This window comes from Vigna radiata, unplaced genomic scaffold (assembly GCF_000741045.1).
Source record: "Vigna radiata var. radiata cultivar VC1973A unplaced genomic scaffold, Vradiata_ver6 scaffold_100, whole genome shotgun sequence".
Taxonomy (NCBI): Eukaryota; Viridiplantae; Streptophyta; class Magnoliopsida; order Fabales; family Fabaceae; genus Vigna; species Vigna radiata.
Genome location: NW_014544133.1, coordinates 801,493 through 826,632, shown reverse-complemented (window position 1 = coordinate 826,632; position 25,140 = coordinate 801,493). Strand labels below are relative to the sequence as shown.

At 32.7% G+C, this 25,140-nt stretch overlaps 2 protein-coding genes across 3 annotated transcripts; one reads left to right on the top strand and one right to left on the bottom strand.

The window, feature by feature from the left end:
- Positions 1-10,892: 10,892 nt before the first annotated feature.
- LOC106755320 (probable WRKY transcription factor 57) lies at positions 10,893-18,023 on the top strand. Of its 2 annotated transcripts, none has more exons than XM_014637455.2 (5): positions 10,893-11,505; positions 13,267-13,410; positions 14,120-14,525; positions 16,118-16,170; positions 17,599-18,023. In XM_014637455.2, exons 1-3 carry the CDS (start codon positions 11,162-11,164, stop codon positions 14,508-14,510), a joined length of 879 nt encoding a protein of 292 aa, XP_014492941.1. In that variant the 5' UTR covers positions 10,893-11,161; the 3' UTR covers positions 14,511-14,525; positions 16,118-16,170; positions 17,599-18,023. The 2 variants fall into 2 exon arrangements, with proteins under 2 accessions (XP_014492941.1, XP_014492940.1); XM_014637454.2 differs by having other exon boundaries at positions 17,553-18,023.
- A 2,546-nt stretch (positions 18,024-20,569) lies between these two features.
- LOC106755276 lies at positions 20,570-22,222 on the bottom strand. Its single transcript, XM_014637392.1, has one exon. It carries the CDS (start codon positions 22,220-22,222, stop codon positions 20,570-20,572), a length of 1,653 nt encoding a protein of 550 aa, XP_014492878.1.
- Between the last annotated feature and the right edge of the window lie 2,918 nt (positions 22,223-25,140).

Sequence of the window (25,140 nt, the reverse complement as noted above, 5' to 3'; positions counted from 1 at the left end):
CACCAACTGTTTGATAAAATACCAAAAAGAGTTTCTTGTGTTGTTTTTGTGCACTTTGATGTCTAATTGAGTTATAAAAGGAAGAATTGTCATGTGTTGCACAAGTCCCTTGGGAGAGAACGATATTTATCACTTGTTACGCTGCGACCGGTGCACTTGCCATTGGTTTTGCAGCCAACAGTGTACCTTTGGAAGGTGTGCCTCTTTTTATCCTCCAAATGGAAAATAATTTCCTCCAGATGAATGATAGTTCATCTTTCTCCTTATCACTCATTAAGTTTTCATCGTTTGATTCTTCTGAGGATTCTTCAACACTAAAAGTCTTTGTGGGTGTTCTTTTGATAGGCTTCAACTCATGTACCTTTAGGATTCCAACAAGTTCCTCTAAGCTCATATCATCAAGATTCTTTTAAGTTCTTAGAGGAGTCACTTGTGGTCTCCACTACATGGGAAAACTAAGTAAGATTTCATCAATATTATCAAAATATTCATAAATCTTACTTAATGATCTTAACTTATTTAAGATCACTTGAAATCTACTAAACATGCTCTGGATATTTTCATTGTCCTCCAATGAGAACACTTCATATTGCCTCATCAACAAGCTCAACTTGTTTCGCTTTACTTCGTTGGAACCTTCATATGTGACAACCAAAGTGTCCCACATATTCTTGGCTCTTTCGAAGGTGTTTATTTTCCTATAATCCTCTCCCTAAAGAACACACATTAATGAATTCATAGCTTTCGAATTTAGAAGATACATGTATTTTTGTTCTACCTTCATCTACTCATGGGCAATTCATCACCCTTCTCGTCAAGAGGTATAAAGTTTTTGTTTTCCATCACGTCCCACATATCTATGTGGCATGACTCGAAGAAAGTAATCATATATTGCTTTCAGTAGTCAAACTCCCCCCCCCCCCTGAATAAGGGAGGGTGATTTACTACGTATACTTCGTTCTCTATTAGGATTGTTTCCTCAAGTTTCGGCAAAGAACTAACCCATGAGGTTAGCTTTGATAGCAACTGAAATTACATGGAAACACTAAAAAGGAGAAGGGGTTTGAAAAATGTTTATAAACTCTTTTTGCAAACTATTAATAATTATTGCAGGGGTTAGATTGGTTACAACAAATATTATACGTTTGTATATTTAAGCAAGCATTCAGGAAAACATTTTAAGCAGATCAAGTAATAACAATTATTTTATACTTGTTCACTCAATCTTGATCTAAGTCCATTCTTCCTCAAGAACTCTTGAGAGGTTCCACTAATCTTATTCAAGATTACAAATGATTACAAACCACTCCAAGTAAACACCAAGTATTATCACCACTCATGGTCCCCTAGTCAATCCTGACTAGTTCGAGTTTAACCACTCATTGTATCCAAGTATTCAAACCAATCTTGGTATAACCACTCCTTGTATCAACTTTAAACAATTGTTTGATAAGATTAACTCTCCTAAGCTAAATGATACAAGTGTTTTGATTCTCTTCAAAATTGCCATACACAATTAGTGTTGGTTTACAAGTACAGATTCTGATAACTCTCAATGAGAGGATAAGTACAAACAAAGAATCTGAAAACTTTTGGAGGTATCAAACATTATATACTTGAAGATAAGATGAGGTAGAATTAATTACTGATGATTTCTCTTGAGCATACTCTTTCTCTCTCTTTTTCTTTTCTTCTTCCCTTCCTCCATATTTCTACTTCAATCATGCTTCTACATTTTTCTCAAGAGCAACAATTTTCTTTTCTTCAGTTGATCTTCTTTATATAAGCCTTTGTGAAATATGATCGTTGGATGCTCAATTGATTTTTCAAAGGAGCAAAAAACCTTTAGGTGAGAGGTCAAACTTTTGTCTTTTCATAAAAGGTATAGTGCTTTATCAGAGTTTACATTCAAGAGTGACTTGTACGACTCTGTTAAAGTAGAGGTCTTTAAGATATTTATTCTAGAATGTTTTTTGCCTCTCTAATTGTCTTTATCCAGTATATGTAGATGTTTTAACTAATCCATTGTGTATTCCTATTCTACATAGATAACAAAGACAAGGTATTTAAGAAAAATAATACTTTACAATACACGTATTAAATTTTTTTGAACGTTTATATTCGTTAAATTATATTGCTTGTTCAAAACATCTTGTCATATGTCTTATCAGTAATTAATGCATCGTTCAATTATATCCTTCAATAAGAGTTGGACGATGTATAACACTTTTGATAACAAGCGACATATGTCATTAAACTCTTATCAAAAGCTATTTTGTATCTATATTTTAACATGCTTTTCATTAGACGATATTCTCAGGGAATACTTTCATTTACAACATTGCTTTTGATGTACGACATTTAAGCTTCAGTGTTATTATGATTCTCAAAGAGGGAAAGAGGGATAATTTAATTTGAAAGTTTGAATTTGTATCCTACTATTTTACATATATTCCTAAGATGTCTCTTTCACGACATATTTTTCTTTTCGTTTCTACATTATACAAATTCTTAATTATGTTATCTCTTAGAGCTTAGATGTAGACTTTTCTTATTTATCAGACGCTTCCTATAAACAATGTGTTAGAAGATATGGACTTCAAAGAAACGTTGTTGTGTATTTTCTTATTTTAAGAAGACTTTGTATTAGTATTTGGACGGTTTGCGTAGCTTCTCATATAAGGCCTTAGGTTTTCATTTTACTTGAGCAAGTGCTTAAACGTTATAGGTCAAGTAGGCATTTCTCTTTTTGAAAGGATATTTCGTTTAATACTTATTGTTAAACTTTAAAACTTGGATTGCTAGACGTTCTAGTCTCTCTAGACGATATTGTCTTAACAGTGACCGTTGACCATTATTGTTGTCAAATAAGAAAGTTATCCTCTTCAAGCTTCAAAGAAATAAGAGTGTCAAATGTGTGAGGAAGATAGGTTATGTTGACAAAAAAAAATCAAGATGCATAATAGAAGAGGTAGTCACCATGATAAAAGTTATGTAGATCTAAATACCATAAAAAGAATAATAGAAAATAAATTCATTATGAATAAATAGAAAGAGCATAATAACAAGACTTTGACTCTTATTCACTTAGAGAAGGAAGATACATTGATAAATTTCTAATTCTTTTTTTCTTGAATGAATCCACACAATTTTATGTTCTCTCTCTTTATAAGTGAACTTTTTCGAAAATCTTTATTTTCTACATTGTTTGCCATATGGACATCAAGCTTAACCAATTCTTCCAGTCTCTTTGGATTATTCTTCACACATGTTACATTGATCTAGAGTTAACTTTTTAAATTTGACATCCAATATTTGATTCAACTGACGAAATCTTAAAAGAACACAAATTAATACTTATGCTAAGTTGTTTTGGCCTATAAAAGTGAAAGAAGTTACTCTAATTACCCAATACGTGAAATTGAGCCAAGCTTGTGCAGTGAACCAAATAACCCATGTTTTTAAAACTAAAGTAAGTTGTTGAATGATGTCTCCACATGCTACAAATTTGGTATTGTTACCCTCTCCACTAATACAATTGTACTTGACCTATAACAGTCAATAGAAGTTCTAACAGGCACTTCCAAGAAGGAAAAGTTGACTTGCATTAACCAATGACTAAAGAAAAAGTAACCCATTGACATTCTACTTAGGTGTCATGTTAAAGTAGCTAAGTTGGTTAATATAGTTAGCTTAGTTTGTAGTATTTTAGGATAGTTATAGTTACATGTGATAGGCAGTAACATAAGAATAATCTTATGTATATAAGCAAGACAATGAAGCTTGTTAAACACACTACCGATACTACACATCATTCGAACACAAATTGGCAATTTTTCATTTTCATTTTTCTCTCGTCGTGGGAGGCCAGATTTTGTTAAGGAAGCTTGGTGCTTTGAGTATTTCACATTTTTCACTATAAGTATTCCATGCCTTAGTTCAATTTTGAGTTTAATTCTTTCTCTTCATCTCTATAATGATTTACTACGTCTTCATTGTTCAATTTCATATCTATTTTTTTTCTCACTGAAATTGATTTTTGATGTTTTGATGTCATTAATTGAATATCGTTCTTACATCTCAATACTTAATTTGGTATGGAATCATGTTAAATTCAAAAGGCATACAACTTATCTTCCTTATAATTTGAATGCCTTTTGATTAGTAAGAACAAAATTAAATTATATAAACATTTAGTGATTCAAAATCTAGTTTAGTCAAAAACTTTCACTTTTCAGTTGTGCTCCTAAGTTTGCCTGAGTTTAAATGTGCATAGAAGTACATTTCTTTCAATGTTACCAATTAAATTGTAGTTTCCTACCATTTCTACTGTTTATTCCATTTTAATTTTGTTTTTCATGCAAAAATTAGTTAACAGTAGCATGAATTGATTATGAGTTTTGTTTTTACTTCCCAAATGCTAGATTGAGTGTGTAACCATACTCAACTCTAGAAAGTGAATAGTAACCATCTTAGATCAAGAGACTACATGACGAGCCATGACCAAGTGAGAGTAATATTAATCCAATTGATTTAAACCATATTGCTAAATTCATGAATTGTATTCATATTTGATTGTCACTTCAATTCTTGTTTTCTGATTGTTTGAATGTGTTGTTTTTTCTTCTAATATGATCCTTTCATTTAGTTTAACATGTGTGCACTTTCATTTCTCAAATTATACACAGAAATTAAAAAATTGATAGTTATTTCAGTTGCGTTGTTTCTCATTAGTTTTAGGTTTTAGATTTTTGAATTATAAGTTTATTCAATCATTTTGCTTTATTTTAGTTTCTATATTCAATTGGTATTTATTATAACACTTTTGCTATTAAGACAAGATCGTCTAAAAGGACTAGACCGTCTATTAACTCGATGTTTTGAACTTTAACAAATATGCTTAATGGAATATTCCTTAGCGTCTGAGAAAACATTCACCATGACTAATTGAGTCTAGACAAGAAAAGCCTAAATGAAAAACAAGTATAGACAAACTAGCTTAGAATGAGAACAAATTATGAGATGATTTGAACACTATCTAGAACCCCACAAATAAGCATTTGATAAGAGGTGTCGCAAGAATAAGTACCTTGATAAATATCGTTTGAGCCCAAATGAAATTTATTCAAAAAGGCAGAAGCGTCTGAACAGTACGAGAAGCCTACAAAACCTTAGTAATACACCATGCTTAAGATAGCCATACACACAAGTGTCTAAATTACTCTTGTAAATTAGTAAGCGTGGAAATCCCTTTTAAGAAAGAAACAAGTTTTACAAAGATGATTCATGATAAGCCTCGTCTAAACCTATTCCAAACTTAAGAATAAGTTCTCAAGATTTGAAGGTAACATATTTGTCCTTGGGAAAAACAAAATATTGAATATTAACTCTTTGTATTCAATCAATTTTAATGGAAGAAGAGTTATAGCAAGTATACTCTCTAATGAACATAAGCTCTAAACAATAAGACATAGTCTTAAACATGTCATCAATAAGAACGTCTTATAGAAGAAATAGTCTAATGAAAAACATGCTCAATATTATATTTCAAGATTTCTTTCATCTAACACTCTACATTGTTTGTCAATATTTGAATGTTACATTAAGCAAGATGTATTTATTATTGACATGACATATGAAAAAATGGTTTTGAAATTATACTTAACATATATAAAATTTCAAAAATATTAAATGTTCATTAATGCATGTACTACAAAGTCCTATTTTTCTTGTATCCTTTGTCCTCGATTATTGTGCAAGTAAGAAATATACAATGGATAAATAAGAACTAAAACACACGTTGAATAAAGACCTTGAGAGAATTATAAAACATTATAGGAATTTGTCTATTGAAGGATTTTGTTCTAACAACTTGTACAAGCTATGCAAAAATGAAAATCTCTGATAAAGCACTATTCAACTACAAAATAGACTTAAATTTGACTTAGAAGCTCAGCCTATTCTTCCTACCAGGAGTAAACTCAAAACTCAACGGGCATAATCTCAAGAAAGTTATAAATAGCCAGACATATGAAGAGAAGACAAGAAGGATAACGAAGTGAATACATTTTCTTACTATGATATTTGTGCTTACTATTAAGACAAGATCGTCTATAAGACTAAACTGTCTAAACGCTCTCATATGTTTTGAAGTTTACCAAACAACATTAAGTGAAATGAGCACATGACAGTGTTATTGTTACAATAACTATATAACTAAGATATAAGTGATTTGTGAAAATGCTCTGGAAAACTTAAACACCTTAAGGAAAGCCTTACTAGAAACACCTAGGTATGAACAAAAGGACGACTAAACGGTTTTCCTAATTAATGCGTCATTAAGAGTCTTGCTGAATGCAACAAATGTTATACATCCATTGACTTTAATGAAGCTATACCACCCATAGTAATATTTATACTCTGCAAAGTTATAAATAATGGTAACTCGACCTACTATACACGAGGTTAATAAGATACCTCCTTTTAGAAATCTCACTGTCAAACATTCACCACAATTTACTTAAATATAGAATCTCTCCTTGAGATTCTTCTCACAACACATATCTTTCATTCTCACAACATAATTATACCATTCCAAAATGATTAATAGATGTAAAAAATATATGCACCTCAAACCAATTCAAACAATACATCCATAAGAAATATTTAAAAAAATAAAAAAGAAATGACAAACTAGAAGAACATCAGCGCCCAATGTTAGGTTCTGGCGCCCAGTGGTTAGCTGTAATGGAAAAGTGGCGCTTAGTGCCAAATTCCACTACTTAGTGCCCACAAGTCAGATAGCTCTCTGACTTCCTGACACTTAATGCCTACAGTGGCGCTCAACGTCCTAGAACTCAGTAGCTCTCGGGTTTTATAGCACTCAGCGCTATACCAAATGACAACAACCTTCCAACTTGATTTAAATGAATTCTAGACATATTCAAAAGAGCAAATTGGTATCCTTAACATTGTATTTGATTAGTAAACATGTTTATAACTTACATTGGATACAAATTTGCTCAATTGGATATGAACTCAATGCATTTAGATTAAGCCAAGCATCCAAGCACTCATGGGACAGTTTTTGCTCTACAAAAACTTGATTTTTGCAAAAGTAAAAGCCAACCAAGTCTAAATTACCTAAAAATAGTCCCTAAAGTGTCAAAATTTTCCCCAAAATAATTCCTTTTGAATATGACTTATTTTTTGACCAAAAACAAACAATCTTTCTATATTCTTACCAAGACAAGGTTCTACACTAATTTTATCAAGAATCAACTTTTACATCATTAGACCAACTATACACAAGCATTCATAAGTTTTAGTTCAACATACCACTTCTATAAGTAACTCAACATACCAAATTTCACAATTTCATTTTATTTCACAAACCAACCACCATATCATCATACAAATATCAATAAAAATGTTTCTATCAATTAGAATCAAATAAACTAACTTCCCTTAATTATTTGACGTTTGATAAATACTATCGACTCTAAAACCTCTCCCATAGTTTCCAAGTCTCTATTTACTCCTACAAACCACAACAATTTAGGACATACCATTAATACCACTGATAAATAAAAAGTCTTAGAAATTACTTGATTTAGAAATCAACTTGTAGACCACATATTAGCAAGGAAAATCCCTACATGTAAACCACTTGATTTAGAAATCAACTTACTCTTTAGCTAAAATTGATCGTGTAAAACTGAAGATCTATCCTCAAACGGTTTTTGATATTCAGAAAGATAAGTAAGAGATTAGAATTTTTAGAAAAAAAAAAAGAAAAATCTTAAAAAAAAGTTTTAAAACAATAAAGCTTTTTAGATAATAAAACTCTACAATAAAATAATTTATTTATATTTTTAGTATTTTTTAATTAAAATAATATAATATCATTATTTAAAATACTCTGTTATATATAATAATACTCGATTTTTAAGATTCTTATATTAGAGTAATTTTTTTTAATCATAGTTTGCGTAATTGTTTCGTATATTTATAAAAGTGGACATGTCATACATGAACCAGCCCACTTATTTAAAAGAGATTGTTTTATTTTATTTAACTATATAATATATTAATTATTTTTTGTTACATACTTTATTAATTATTTAATTATATTCTTGGATGATAGAAATTTTTACCGAGGAAGATGATTGACAAAAATATAATTTTATTTTCCATTTTATTAGTGCCAAAGATACTTAATAATATAATATTTTTTAAAAAGGTAAATACATTTTTCTTTTTTAAATTATTTTTAAAAATTACGTTTTCATTCCTAAATTGTTATATAACTATTTCGTGTTTATAATTCTGTAAAAATTGTGTAAAATATTTTTCTAACAAAATACATGTAAAATTGTTTAGGACAAAACTGTTTATCGCATGAGTAATATTTCACCTGTCATGTTGAAGAAAATGTTTCACATCATTTTTTATAAAATAGAGAAACGAAACAGATATAAAATTCAGTTTAAAAAGTAAAACACAATTTTCTTAAAATAAATAGCATAGAAGAATTAAAATCATCTAATTAGAAAAGCAGTTATTAAAAAAGAAAATTGCCATACTTTCGATAATTTTAAATTTAAATTTTAAAATCTAGTTCTTACATCGCGTAACACTTTTTGGTTTGTCTTTAAAATAATTACATTTGCCCCCACATAATTGTTTGACTAATTAGTGATTACGGCTAAGATAATACCGATGGTGTAAATTTTTCCAAACCAAACCAAAAATAGAAAAGAAGTCAAGTAATATTAATAAATACAGAAAGTTAATTTTTATAATTAAATGTTGGGTTAAATATGTTTTTGGTTTCTTAGTGAAAATTAAAATTAGTTCTCTTTTAGTCCCTCAACTTTAGGAATATGTGGATTTAGTCTTTTTAACCAAATTTTGTTAAATTTATTTAACATTTCAAACGTATTTCATGATAACATTTGAGTTGTTTATAATGTTGATATATTTTTTTTTTCAATGTTAATTGACAAATGCATTTGAAACGTCAAATAAACTTAACAAAAATTTGGTTAAAAGAACTAAATTCATGTATTTCTAAAGATAAGAGACTAAATTAGTTCAAAGTTTCCAAAAAGGACTAATTCCAATTTCCACTAAGGGATAAAAAACATATTTAACTCTTAAATGTTTAATATCACTTTTATTACTAAATCTTGAAGGTCTTTCATAAATTCTTTGAGTTTTTGTCCGCATGGTATTTTTTTTTATGCATCATATCAACGCTATATTTTGAATATTTGAATTTTATTTACTCAAAAAAATACACTAATCAATAAATATAATATATCTGTCTTTTTAATATAACAAAGGGACAGATAATGAAATAATTAATTCCTTAGACTTAGTATAGAAGTAAAATCACATCAACACTAATATATTATTTACAACAATTTATATTAAAATAAAAATAATATACCATTCATTAAGGTTAAATAAATCTTTTTTTCTAAATTATTTTCTAAATCTGTGTTTCTTCCTTAAATTAAATTATGGTAATTTCTTCTTTGCACTAAAGTCACGTAAAACATTATATTCAACAAATTTAGCCGGGAGACAAAAACACAATTTTTGAAATAATTTTAAAAATAATATCCAATTTATTTAAGAAATAATGTAAAAATTATGAGGACTTCGATGTAATTTGATTTCTTATGATAAAGACAAGAGATAAGATGCATAATGCATACTATATAGAATAATATAAGATGGCAAAATTTGTGATTAATTGTAATTCTCACGAAATTCCTTGTCTTAAAGATCCGTGAGGGCAATGTAATATGGCCATGCCTAGGTGACTTTATCATTAGGTCCATTTATTGATTAATTTAAAGCTTTTGGTAAATAGGTGCTTCTATCTCTAACACGAATTATCCTACGAAATAGTAGCCTAGGGTTTGGTTTCCCCCAAGAAAGGAACCTTCTTCCACAACTTTGGCAAGGCACAAAATAACTTCATAATTTTACCTATGGGGGATCCAAACAAAATGTCATAGTATAAAAGATATTCATAATTTATAAAATAATGATAAAATCACACATATTTATATTGATTTAAAACATATTAAAAAGTAAAATAATTATATAAAAAAGTGAATTTTTATACTTTTAGAAGAAAAAAATTAAAAATAAAAAGATAATGTCAAATGTAAAAAATTTGTTTGTATAAAAGTATCATTTTTGTAATTTCTAATATTGAGATACACTTTTTAATACTAAAAGAATATTAAAAATGTAAATAATTTGTGAACTTTTTCTTTTAAAGATTGGACTTTAAGTCTAACTCAATCTTATAAAATTGGTTTGTAAAATGAGATTTGTATCCATTTATATATTATAAATTGATTTTATCTTTGTCGATGTAAGATTTCTAATACATCTCTCACATCAAAATATATATATCTACAATAGATATTAATGAATGATCTGATAGTAAATGATACGATATACCTAACAAACAACAAATATAACTAAAATAGACTTTACCAATAACTCGGATACCAAAGTGAGATTTAAGTCTAAGGTGAGTCTTTCAACATTATTAATGACTTTATGAAATTTAACTTATGCTTAATTTTAAGCATGTGAAATAAAAAAGGTTAAAATAGGAAAAGAAAAGGGTGAATGAAAAAGGTAGTGCAAAACAAACAAATCCTAGTTGAGGGAAGGAAAGTATGAGCAGGAGGGTCCAATCATTCATCCGCGTGTGACCACTTTCTTTCTTCTTACCTTCTTACAATTAATTAACGCTCATTTTTCTAACTTATCTCTTTTCTTTTCCTTTTCCATGTATTTATTTATTTATTAAAAAAATAATTCAAATATTCTTTTATTTATTTAAATAAATGAAGAAAAAAACTTCGCTTTCTTCTTCTCTCTCCTTCGACTGTGTACTGACGAGACAACGCTTTCAAACGCTTCATAAACTTCAAAAACTACGCGTCCCTTCCTCTTCTTAACCAAACCCAAACAAAAACCCTAAGTTTCTCTCACACCACTCTCTTTCTCTCTCTACACTCTCTCTCTGCGTTTGCTCTTCGAATTTTGCAGGATTCGATTGCGGTTTCCTTCAACGTAGATCGCGTGTTCTCCTTCGCACTGTGAAATTCGCGCGCGCAATTCATGAATGGAAGACAAGGACAGAGCAACCTCCGATCCCGCCGCGGTTGAGTTTGCCGGCGACACGAGTTGGACATTCGCCGCCGATGCCTCAGACGCTGCCTACTTGTTCTCCGGCGACGGAGAGCGAAGCGTACTCAGGGAATTCGGGTGGAACCTCGAACCGGACCAGTTGAACCGGATCGGCACCGACGATGGATTGTGGATGCCGGTTCAATCTTCTCTGACCTGTTCGATTGAACCGGCCGCTGCTGCATCGTCGCGGTCGAATAACCAGTCGGTGTCGTCGAGCTCCAGTGAGGATCAGCCGGAGAAATCCACCGTCTCTGATGAGAAACCGCCTGAGATACCGTGAGTTCGCGAAAACGCCAAAAAAAATGAAAAAGAAAAATAACTTCACTGCTTTCAACTTTGCTTAACACTTTCCCTGCGTGCGTGGTGAAAACGTAATTAACGTAAATTTGTGGTGGGAAGTTTAATAGGAATAACTGAAAATTTCCACATCAACGAAAATCACAATCGAATCAACTTGTGGTTTGTTTGTTTGTATGCACCGTATTTTATTTTATCGTATTCTCTAGTTTATTCCATTTTAATTTTTTATTTTAATTTACTCGAGTCAGTGCAATTCTCTCCCCGTACAACCAGGAATCTTCTTCCCAACCAGAACATTTGTAATTGAATCAAATTTTTATTAGTTGCGTTTAGCAAATTTCTAGAATTCATGCGTCGAAAATAAAGTGAAGGGGTATAAAAAGGAGAAAAACGGATTGCCTTTTCGGTTCTGCGAAGTTTTTCAGCCCACGAGCATCGCCGTTATTGCGGCGGAAATGGCGTGCTTCTAAGCTATCCAAGGCTTGCAGAGTGATAATAATTTAGTGGTGTTCATTGTTTTCGTATTATTATTGTCATTATTACACTTTGTTTTGATGAGAGTTTGAATAGTCAATGAAAGAAAAAGAATACCATAAAATAAAATGGAAAGCAAGGGTGGGTAATTGGGCTCCACTTTTCCTTTTTTCTTTATTGTTTTCTTAAATGATTTATGCTTGCACACACTGCTCTTGAATTTTTTTGGGCATTAATAAGATTCTAACCACTTGCAGCTTTTTTGGTTCAAATTACATGGTCATTTTACCATTCGAATATAAATAACAGGGATTTTGCTTTCTTGGTATGATGCTTATTCATTTCAGTGTTATGTGGAAGCATTGCATTAATTAGCATTTTGTGCTTGTAATTATCTTGTATGCAATACATTTTTATGGAAGTTGCCTATGACGTAATTGTTCTTCCCCAAAATATTGATTGCGTGTTTTCATTATAAGGCTTGTGGTCCATATTTTATGTGAATTCTTTTCTAATTAAAAGAATATTAATATGTTCATTTAGAGCCCAGTTATACTTACAAAGGTGGTGTTCGTCGTATTTATGGGATGATTACCATGCAGAACTATTTTTGTGTCTTTTCCCCCCCAGTGAAATGTTGATCTTATTGTTTTGGCCTTGCACAAAATGTATGGCTTCAATGATGATTTGAAAAATCTGAATTAACACATATGAGGCTTTTAGTGGAATTGTGATCAATCCACAGCCTCTACTCAAATTTTCTTCCAATTTGATTGCTTGTCTTCTGCGCATTTAACACATGGAATTTGAAAATTTTGTAATATCTTTTTCTCTTCTTTCTTATCCATTTTATTTATTTATTTATGTTAATAGGCTTCTTCCCCACGTGTATTTATTTGTTTTTTGAGAGATTATTACCTGTTACAACTTATATTATTGTATTTACCCGAATTGCCTTATCTTAGTTCCTAGCCTCATGATTTGGATTATTGCTTCATGGATGTTTATGAAACCCAACAGATGACAAAGGACTCTATAATCTTATCATTACCTAGCATTACTTTTTAAAACAGATACTCTCAAATTACATAAAAATGGTGCAATCATTCTTGATTTCTCTATACAATATAACCGTTTGTAGGATTGATGATGGACAGAAATACAAAATCTGTTCCTGGTTTATGTTAGGACATCCTTTTTCTTTTTGATTATTTCTGTATGCTGCTTTATTCTGATATAAATTGTAAGTGATGTATTTTGTAGGATTAAAGGTAAAAAGAAGGGGCAAAAGCGAATACGGCAGCCACGGTTTGCATTTATGACCAAGAGTGAAGTTGATCATCTTGAGGATGGCTACAGATGGCGGAAGTATGGTCAGAAGGCAGTTAAAAATAGCCCATTCCCTAGGTTTACAGCTACCTTGACATCAACTTAAAATTTAATTTTATTAAAAAAACTATCATATACAGTTGACTATTTTGTGGCCACTTTTGTCTTTAGTTAAAATTTCGTTTTTGTTAAAGAAAACACATGATGTAGTATTGTTATAAAAAACTTTTGAACCTTCAGACGTGGTTTAGAAATAAAATGAGATAAAATGGAAATGAGAGAAAAAAAAAAAGAATTGTCAACTAACTTAGCATGCAATGCATGTATATTACCAAATTCATTCATTATTTTAATTTTTATGCTAGCAAACATACATTTTGACATTGTATATTATATTGATTAAGAACTACTATAAATTACAATTTTTTCTTCGTAGATTTTACCTTTTATAGTATTTTCATTCATAGATTCTAAAAGATCTTAAAATAATAAATATGTGTGAGTAAAAGTTTGTTAAATAGTGTGTTAACACTCCTCTTACATGGGAATATATAAATAACAATAACCATGAAAAACCAAGATGATTCCCAACAATATAGTGTTTCTAATTCAATATATCTATATTTTCGATGGATAGGTCAGGTGAAATATTATTGGAAGCCGTCGATGTATAAGTCTTTGTGCAAAACATTTTTGAAATAAATTGGCAGTGATAACTGCATCAGAAAGGCTAACTGACAACATTGCACTGATTAATTATTATGATGCATTTATATTTCTTTTGCAGGAGCTACTACCGCTGCACAAACAGCAAATGCACGGTGAAGAAGAGGGTTGAACGCTCTTCCGAGGACCCAACGATTGTGATTACCACATATGAAGGTCAACACTGTCATCACACCGTTGGATTTCCTCGAGGGGGAATCATTTGTCACGAGGCTGCTGCCTTTGCGGGCCAGTTGGCTCCTACAATGTCACAGTTTTATTATCCAATTCATTTACCCAGAGAGACTAATAATATAAATACTGTCAGCTCCATTTCTCCGCCATGCCAAGCACAGGATGATGCATCTGGGGGATCCAACACTGTAATGCCAGCTGATGCATCGTCACTGCAGCCTCCCACTGATGAAGGGTTGCTTGGAGATATTGTACCTCCGGGAATGCGTATCAGATGAGAGAATAATTTCATGGTATAACTCACTGTATCTTTTCTCTCAGTTCATTTATTTATAATTTTTAGAACCATTAATAAGGTTGAATTTTAAACAGATTTAACATATCATTTTTATTACGCCTTTCTCAACACTAACAATTTTAGTTTTTATAATTTATAACAAACTACCTATATTAAAACTGCTTTTGTTTATAATTATAACAATTAATAAAGAATAGATTATTTTCATATACGTACCTTATGATATTTTTAATAATCATCTGTCATTATGATAGTTAAAGCTTTTCATTATAGTTATCATTTTTTTTTGTTATCATAAAAAAAAAGGACAAATACTTGTTTTTGCGCACTTGTATTTCAAATAATAAATATTAAAGATTTTATCTAAATACACCTTTTGCTAAATGCATTTTGTAAGTTTATTTAAAAGAGATTTACCAAAACTAAATTCTTTTTACAAATAACTTCACATTTTTATTTCAATTGTGGAAATAAGGGGGAAACTTGTTTATATTTTCATAAATAAGAGGAAAATGTTATTTAAATGTTAGCATGTAAAAATAAAAATTACTCTATTTCTAGAGATTTTACAAATATAATTATTAGTTGATTACCAAATATAAAATCTGAAAAGTTAATAACGTATATTTGATGACACAAAAATACAATTTAGCAATTAGATTTTTAAAATTATTGTTAACATTATTTTTCAAGGTTACATTTTAGGTAAATCAAAAGTTAAAAGGTTTTGTAGAAAAATTATTTCATATTTACATAAACAAAGAAATATATAAAATGACATTATAAAGGTATTTTTTTAGGTCATTCAATCATAAAAGAGTGCCTTTTAAAGTGATTAGTTTTGCGATATATATATATATATATATATATATATATATATATATATATATATATATATATATATATATATATATATATATTTAAAGATCTGGGATAAAAGAACGCTTACGATTGCCAAAAAACATGTTGCTTTAAATATATTAATTGTTTTCATCTTATTTTTCTTTTTTATGGTTTTATTCGGAAAATAATAAAAATAAGTTTATAGAACTAAAGTGTTCGTGAAAAACAAAAATTAAAAATACAAACTTTTTCTCAAATTGAATGAACGTTGTTCTTTTTTTTCTTTCATTAGAGCAAATAGTTTGAATACGGAACGGTGTGAAAAATATTACTTTTATGAAATACAATTAATTTTTTTTGGTTGTTTTGTGAAAATGATGATTTAGTTTTGTTACTGATCGAACATTGTAAATTTTTCTAATTTATCGTTGCATGAGATTAAAGGGTGAAAAGTATTTTATCATTTGTCGCTCTAAATTTCGTCGTGTGTTTTTTATTTAGTATCTTGAACACTGGAAAAATGATGGAGTCAGCAATGATAGTATTACATGACTTCATATTCCTCATTTAATGAGAGATAAACCTTTAGCATGATATATGGGTCGGCTGATATATTTTCTTCTCTAAGATCTGCTTTCATGTGGTCATGACACACGCATCATTACCATCATAATGCATATCTTTAATGGCTACACACTTCTCTGGCAGAACCTCAATTATATTGACTAATGATGTGGTTTTCAGGAGCACTTAGACATCTTAGGTTAAAGTATGATTGGAGACAAAGGAATTCAAAGGTGAGCCTTTCATTAGTCTTCAATTGACTGCTTTTAGATGTGTTGCCCTTAAAACTTTACAGAGCATTGAAACCTTTTCATTTTCCAGATTAAAAAATAGTGATTGCTCTTTTCTTTTTTTCCAGAAGGAAGAAATATAGGGTGGCTTTAGAATTATTTATTGTTAAAAGATTATGTTTTATTTTTTTCTGAATTTTTAACTATACATATACATTTAACAGAAAAAAAGAGAGTTTATTGTTACTCGTCTTCCTTTTTGATTTTAGGAATTATAAGATGATTTAGTAGTAATTGAAAAACTGGATGAAAAACAGTTGTTGATTCAACTTTTTTTATTAATATTTGAGTGTTATAAGATTAATTTGAAATCTTTAAAGAAAAAGATAAAAGAGATTGTAGGTTATAACTACCTCTACTAACACTGATAAAAAAAATCTTAGGGGCCTTGAATTGTTTAATCTTCTTTAAGCTCTCGACTTTTTGCTCGGAAAGTCAGCTCCGCATGACATATCTGTTTCTCTTTATTGGGCAGATCAAGAAACTTTGCTTGGTCTTCATCTGTCTTTCAAAAGCCAATCCGATTAAATATATATGCACTGATAATATAAAATTCGCTATCTGTCACTTTCAAAGAGAACATGACATGTCTCTCGCTGGAATTTCGTAGGCTTATATATATCATACCTACGAGGGTTCCTTGCTTGTATATTATGGTTGAAATTGTTATTGTTATTTAGCAGCTCCACAATTACAGATATCTGTTTATTTAGCTTAGTTAGTCACTATTAGAGGGGCACCGTACGCGTATACTGTTACGGTTGGTGATAGCTATAGATAGGTCCCGGGGCTTCGTTTGAAGTAGAAAGAGAAAAGGGAAGGGAAAGAAAAACACACTTTTAGAGGTCAGGTTGACAGGTTGCATGATTGTCGCATCAGATCAAGTTGCTGTCAGATATTACCCATAACGAGTCGTAGACGAGTTAAATGTGAGTGGCTCCTCTATATGATTGTGAGCTAACAACTAAGTCTAGCACGATGGCTTAGCTTTCCATGGCATGATCATGAGTTAAGAGTTGATTTTCTGTTTGAAAAGATGCAAAATTTAATGTTTCACTTGGTCTCAAAGAAATATTTATCTTGGAATGAAGTACAGATAAAAAAAAAGAGTTGTTAGCTAGCTTCGTGTTGATATCCTTGACGCTTTATTTGGTTTGGAAGTGGAACCCGATCCATAAATGCTTTTCCTTTACTTTGTATTTTGTATATATTGACTTATTATCTTATATATTGAAGCAGTGCTTTTTATTCTTATGTTGAGTTGACTGAGGAATCCATGCAATAATGCATGACACTTGATCAATCTAAAATGTCTGGTTATCCAGGTTTTGTATTTGATGGGCCAATAATCGTTGCCATGATTTGATTCAGCTGATGATCGGTATAGAGGAGCAGAGAAAATGCATGGACATGCATGCATTTTTGTTTCCTGTACACTCTGAACGAGTAGGCCACAAGCGGCATCAATTTTTTCCTTTAGCAGGAAGTCCCTTTTAGCCATCTATTGTCTCGAGAAGCGAATATAGTATTTATGCATGGGTACTTACAACCTCGGTAACAGGTAATTATCTACCTTGGGTCATATATTTTGACCATGACGAAGTATCATTCATTTAGTGATAGTTATTATGTATGTACACAATTATTAGATTATTATTTAAGCAATAACCATGTATATTAAGGAAGCTCTTTTTGAACTAAAAATTCTCCTTGAGATTGCACAACATGTATGAAACCTAAACTCCCTCATGTAAAAGTAGATATTTTATCCACCTAAGCACACAAGTTTTGTTTTATGGTTGAGGCATTGATTATATAAAATAGCTGGGTGGTGGTGTATGTTTTTGAAAAATATTAGACATTAATGGTTGATAATGTACGTGGCGTTGAAAAAGATAGGGCAACGGTTAATAGGGATGGTGGTGCGCAATCAGTTGCGTGGAATTCGAGATTGCTTGGGAGTCGGCAGGCCACGTTACTTTATGCCACTCACCTCACTCCACTTTTCGCTTTCCACTCCTTTCTTTTTCAGATTTCACCCTTCCTTTTTTTCATTTACATGCTTTTCCTTCTTTACTATTTATTCTCTTTTACGCTCTTCTTCCCTTCACCGTTATAATACCATATTTGGATCATATGTTACACAAATACATTATTCTTATTTCACCTCCAAAGCGTCTTTAAACAACTCAATTATAGTTTCTTTTGAGGTGCATGCTCTCTATTATATGTTCAACATCATAAATTAGTTTTTTTTTCTCCTTTATACATTTTACAACTGTTCAAGTTTGTATTTTTCTAAAAAATTATTTTTAGTCACTTCCACCTATTATATTGATAATCACCTTTAGTGTGGTATCATAATTGTAAATATTATAATATTATTTTATACTTATTCTACATCTAATTAGTATAGAAAGTGGTGTGATGACAAATTGTAATAAATTATAAAGGTTAAACCTAGAATCGATATTGAAAATTTCGCAGTGGCAAAACTATAATAAATTACAAAACTTTTTTATATTTGTTGGACCTAGAAGTAATATAGAAAGTGACGCAACAACAAAATTGTAATAAATTAACTAACTTTTTTATACTGGTTAGGCCTAGATTCGATATAGAAAGTGACTTATTATACTGGTTTGTCACTTTAATCGGTATAAAATGTTTAATTCTTCTTCATAACTTTTTTGCGTCAACTCATTACCCTTTGTATTCATTATCACTTCGAGCTTTCCCTTCTCCCTTCTCTAGAAAGTTGTATTCTCGTTTTGCCTTATTCACTCTCGTTCTCACATTACCAAATTTCTTCTCATTCTCGTCGCTTTTGGGCATTCAAAAGTCATCATCGGTGTTGTGATGTGGTGTTATGGTGTCGTCGTTGCGTGGTATATTCGGTGTCGTTGCTATCACATGGTCTTGTCTACAAAGTTTCCTTCACCGTCCACCTCCTCTACATTTTCTTCATTAAAAACTATTATAATTTGAACTTTATATCTACATTGTTATGGTGTTGATGAATTATAAATTTACATTTGAATATGAAATGTGTGTCTGTGTGTTGGTTATTTGAGATTTTGTCAAATATTTTGGCGTGGCAAAACTATGTTGTGGTTAGTACCACTATCATCATTATTCATGTTGAGCCTTATGCTTCCAATAAGCTAATGAGCTTGTATTACAACTTTTGTTTCTATAAGTAAATTTTTACTTTTATGATTCAATACGTTATTATAACATTATTCACTTTCAATGGTTAAGGTATTTACATCGTATGAGCATTAAGAGGAAGAATGATCACATATATAAATTTATTGACCTTCACTAGTGCAGAAAGGGCTTTAGACGTCAGTTATTTTGGGCTTTTAACGTCACCTCCTGAACTGACTTCTTTATGGGTGACGTAAATGGGACATCAGAATTCTGCAGGTGCGATGTCGTTGTAGACGTCGGTCCAGTGACAAGTGCGACGTCCATCAAGACGTCAGACATTGCACTAACCGACGTCTATAAGCACTATAGACCTCAGTTCAGTGACACGTGTGACGTCTATAAAGCCATTAGACATTGCACTAACCGAGGTCAGTACATTAACTGATGTCTATGATGTGTTCTTTGTGTTTTTGTGCAGTTTTTCTCATGTCTTTGGGTAGCGTAGTAGCACCTCCTTCCCTTGCTAGTTTCCTCTTAAGAAAAAATTGTGTCGTTTGTATCTCTTATGGCATTTCAACCCAAAGACGAACCTAGGTCGTTTCCTAGGTCCACTCCGACCACCAATGAAAAAGAATACGACGACACCATATTCTCACCGTATTCTTTGCCATTGGCGATGGAAATGACACTATGCAAGGACACAAGTTCGAATTCAGGTTGGAATGCCATAAGAGATCCAAAAATCGTAAGTTTTTCTTACGAGGAAACTAGCAAAGGGAGAAGGTGCACTACGCTACCCAAAGACACAAGAAAAACTACACCAAAACACAAGAAAACTTGTTTTAATCGGTTCAAATGAAAGATAATACATCAAAGATTACTTTAAACAGAGTAAAAACAACTTTAAATGCTTCATGGGATATCAAATGCACCTGGAAATGCAGTGCAGCGGAGAGAAAAGATGAAGGAAGATGATGAAACTGCTGACGTCAGTTGCCAAAAAATGTAGTGCAGTAGACGTCAATTGCCAAAAACCCTGACGCCTATAATCACATATACGTTCAGCGCCTCACTAATATGACGTTCGTTCCATTTAAAAATTAATATTTCTATTATATATAGACGTTGGCTTGGCGGGACAAAAAGTCTAGTGGGTGAAAACGAATGACTTTTCACATACCTGGTGAGACTATAGACGTTGGTGCGTTGGGGCCCTAACGTCTATAATCGCATATAGACGTCTAGATGACGTCCAATACAGAATGTTTGCCGAACTCCCCTGATCCACCAACACCTTACCCACACTATAACGAGCGATAATAGCCGTTATCACCATAGGATCATCCTGGTTAGGATCCGGTGCATGGAAATCTTCGTTTGAGAACGTTATTGTCGGCATAGTCCTTCGTGCCAACCCAATCCTGTTAACACTGTGCAAATTTCTCAAATGTCTCTTCCTTGCGGCTGAAGACGGTCCTCCCCCCGCAAATCCTCCTGAGATAGTGTTTATAACCCCNCTCAAAGGTNTTTCTCCATTGCCATTTGTCCCCTGCCGTTCGGTGGCGGGCGGATCTCGCCGCGTGACCGGTTGACGGCGCCCTTGTCCCACTTGGCTCCTCCTAAGATGAGAACCCGTCCTCTGAACNAATTCTCTTAAATGGCCCGNCTGCACCAAACTTTCCANCTTATCTCTTAGTGTGACGCAGTCTTCAGTAGNATGCCCNATATTCTGATGATACCGGCAATGCTTGCTTTCATTGGCCCCTCGTGGAGTTGGCGACCGTGCCACTGACAGCAAATTAGCCCTCAGAGCTTCCTCCAATACTCTCACCCTCGGAGCATTCAATGGTGTATGATGGACATACTNCTGAACCTTCTGANTCTCGACCCCTCGTTTTACCCTCGTTCTATGCTCCCCCTCACTCGGTCGTTTTTCCCCTCTTCTGTCCCGTCCTGACTTCATGACTGGTACCCCCTCTTCGCCCNGATCACTCNGATACGCTNTCCCCTCTTCTATTCNNATGAATCCAGCCANTTTGTGNTGCANCTCATCCATTGANTGAGGCTCTTCCTNATATAAGTAATCCACAAAAGGTCCTGNCCTCAAAGCNGTAGTGAGTGCACTAACTATCAGTCGTTGATCTGCATTTCGCACCTGCCGAGCGGTTCGATTGAAGCGCTCCATGAATCCCTTCAATGATTCTTCCCTTCCCAGCTTCAGTCTGACCAGAGCCGTATACGTCAAACCCCGAGACCGATTTGACGCATACTGTTGACTGAATAAATGCCTCAGAGTAATGAAATTGTCGATACTCTGAGGTGGTAACGAATGGAACCAATCTAGAGCTTCATCCTTTAACGATAAAGTGAACACTCTGCACCAAACCAATTCATCAGAAGAATATACTGCCATAGCATCCACGAACGATCGTAGATGCTTAACCGAATCAGACACGCCTCCATATTTCTCAACCCATGGGAAAACCTTATTCTCCGGCATTGCTACCCCCATAACATTAGCGGTGAAAGGATGGAGCCCTTCCGCCTGATCATATTGATTTTCCCCCTCCCGTGCATCCTCAAATGGTGGATTCTGCTCTACAAACTCCCTATGCCCGTCTGGATTTCCCTGGTTATGCCCAATGTTCCCTTCCCCTCTTCCGACCCCTCGACCACGATTCCCTCTCCCTACCCCCCTGCCGCCTGGTCCTTCTCCCCGGCCCCCTCCTCTTCCTTGACCCCGTCCACTAGGTTCAACGCCCTCCACTACTACCCTTTTCCACTTCCTCAACCGACAACTGTCTGCTAGCTTCACCATCACCAGAGTGGACTGTATGCACATTTACCGACTGTGCTGATGGCCCCCCTGCTCCATTCCTTCGCTCAGCCCACAAGGCCGCTATCTTCGCCCTCATGTCCTGCATCTGCCTCTGCATCTCCTGTAGTAACTACATCTACAATTGCTCTGCCATTGTGTTCGTTTCTGGGTTAACTATAATTTCGTGCCCCACGGTGGGCACCAAATGTTTCAGTCTGTGGGATACGAGATCAACTCGTTGAACTCTCACTCTTGCTCCCGATCGTCCAACTCGGTCTATCAGTTTGTGTCCTCAGGTGCTAACCGGGGGGTCCTGCAAAGAGAACACTCCGACACTCAAGTTAGATGGGAAATCGGTGAGCTAAATGATTCTAGATAAAAAAAAGGGTGTTTTTACCTGACCAATGGTCCCCCATTTATAGCCCTTCCATCCGTAACTGACCATTAATTATCTTAAACCGTCGCATCTTCCGTTACTTTCCCATCAAAACCCATCAATGCTTCCTTTCCCCTCCAACCTTAAGTTCACCCGACCGGTCCTCCCGGCGAACGGATTCCACCCCTCCCGTCTTGCCGGTCGGTCCCACCGATCCCCTCTACTACACCATGGATTTTCTTCTTTTACTACTAAACATGAAATATTTTTATTTGAGACATTTTCCAAATCAATTAAATACATATTTGCATGTCTAATACCTTTCAAAGCAACTTCAGAAGAACCTTTTTCATGGATAGTGCAATAATTGGGTTCGAATGATACCTTGAAGCCTTGTCACATAATTGACTTTATTTTTATAATTATAATTATAATAATTATAGTTATTTTTAGGAACATTTTTAATTTTATTCCTATAATTGTAACCATAGTAATTATAATTATTTTTAGAAATATGTTTAACAACTTGTTTAATTTTTGAATTATACTACATTCAGCGTTGAGTTGTTTTATTTAGAAGCATCTTTTTATTTAAACAAGAAACACATTCTTTTCAATTTTAGTATATTTACTTTTTTCATAATATAAAATTTTATTTTTCATATCCTTATTTTCTTCAAGAATTTTTCATGAGTTAATTTTAATTCTTTAAATTCCTTCTTTAATTTTTTATGACCCTTATCTAATTTCTCTAATTCAAATAATAATTCTTTATATGTGTCAAGTAATTCACTCTTAGTATAGTTTGAATTTTCAGAATCGCTAGAGATACTTACTTGATTTTCAGATATGTCATCATCACTCATCAAACATATGTTGGCTTGCTCATTAGTGTCGCTTGAGCTTGTTGTAGAATTATTATCTTCCTCCCAAGCAATATATGCCTTCTTCTTGAAAAACATCTTTTCGCCTCTTTCTTCACCATTCTTTGGGTTTGGAGAATCTGCCTTCATGTGTCATTTTTCTCCGCAATCATAACAATGATAATTTGGTGAAGATTTACTTGTTTCCTTCTTTTTTCCTTTGAATCTTCTTATTCCTTTGAACTTCATGAACTTATTAAATTTCTTAACCAAGAGACCCATATCTTCTTCATCTTCTTCAGAGTCATCTTCTTTAAGATTTTTATTAATCTCTTATTTGAATGCCAAGGTCTTTTTCTTACCATTTTCTTCATCCTTGCTCAATCTTCCAAGATCCAATTCATGTTCTCTCAACTTACCAAACAATGTAGCCATTGACATGGTGTTAAGATTTTGTGACTCATTGATGGCAGTTACTTTTGGTTGCCAAATCCTATCCAAAGATTTAAGAATTTTGATATTTAATTCATTATTTTCAAAGAACTTACCTAATCCAATGAGATGATTCACTATATGCATGAAGTGCTTATGAACGTCTACAATAGTTTCTCCATGCTTCATGCAGAATATCTCATTCTATTGGATTAAAGTATTTCTTTTGGCTCTTCTAACATCATCAGTTCCTTCATGGGTGACTCTCAACATCTCCCACATTTCTTGAGCATTTTTACAAGTTGGGATCCTTCATAACTCATCATCAATTATATCAGATGATATAAAGTTACAAATCTTAACATCATGTTTGGGTCTTCTCTCTTCAACATTCCATTGTTCTCGCGGTTTAGGTTCCTTCAATTTGTTAATATATGCAGTAGGAACAAAAGGACCATTTGTGACTGTTTCCCAAATCTCACTATCAATAGATTCCATGAAAATTTTCATTCTCACTTTCCAACAAGCATCGTTTTGCTCTAGTAAATAATGAAGGTCTATTGATAAAGGCACCCTCAACAAAGGTTTAATGTTGCCCCACCATTTTGAATTACTATCAAATCAAGCTATGATACCAATTATCAGAAAGGTTAGTGCGTTCAACAAACTAAGAGGGGGTGAATTGATTTCTTATCGTAAATCGTTCTTTTAATAATTTTCTCGTAAATATAAAAATTCCTTAAAACAATTTAAACAAATTAAAGAGTAAGGAAGAGGGAAAATTGCACATGTAATTTTTATATTGGTTCAGATCACATAAATCTTACGTCCAGTTGTTAATCTCAACCAAGAATTAATGCTGCATTAGCACAAACCAACAAACTGTTACAATCACAAAGAAAATAAAACAGTTCAAGGTTAAAACATATCTCTTATTACCCCAAGAGATGAAACTCACTTCCCTTAAAACCCACAAGAAATGAACACCTCCTCCGAATGCTTCACGAAGGATGACCACCTCCTTTGAATCTTCACAAAGGATGAATACCTCTTTTGAATCTTCACAAAGGATGACAGACTTTCAACTCAACAACAACAACAATACTCAATCACACTCCTAGTGAAAGTTCTCGCTCTATGCCAACACACCAAGTTCTCAAAGCCATAACACAAGGGCTACACAAACCCTAGAACACTTATCTCCGCACACAGTAGATAAGAATTTTGAAATACACTTATTTCGTATATTATATGTTAGAATGAAAGTCCTA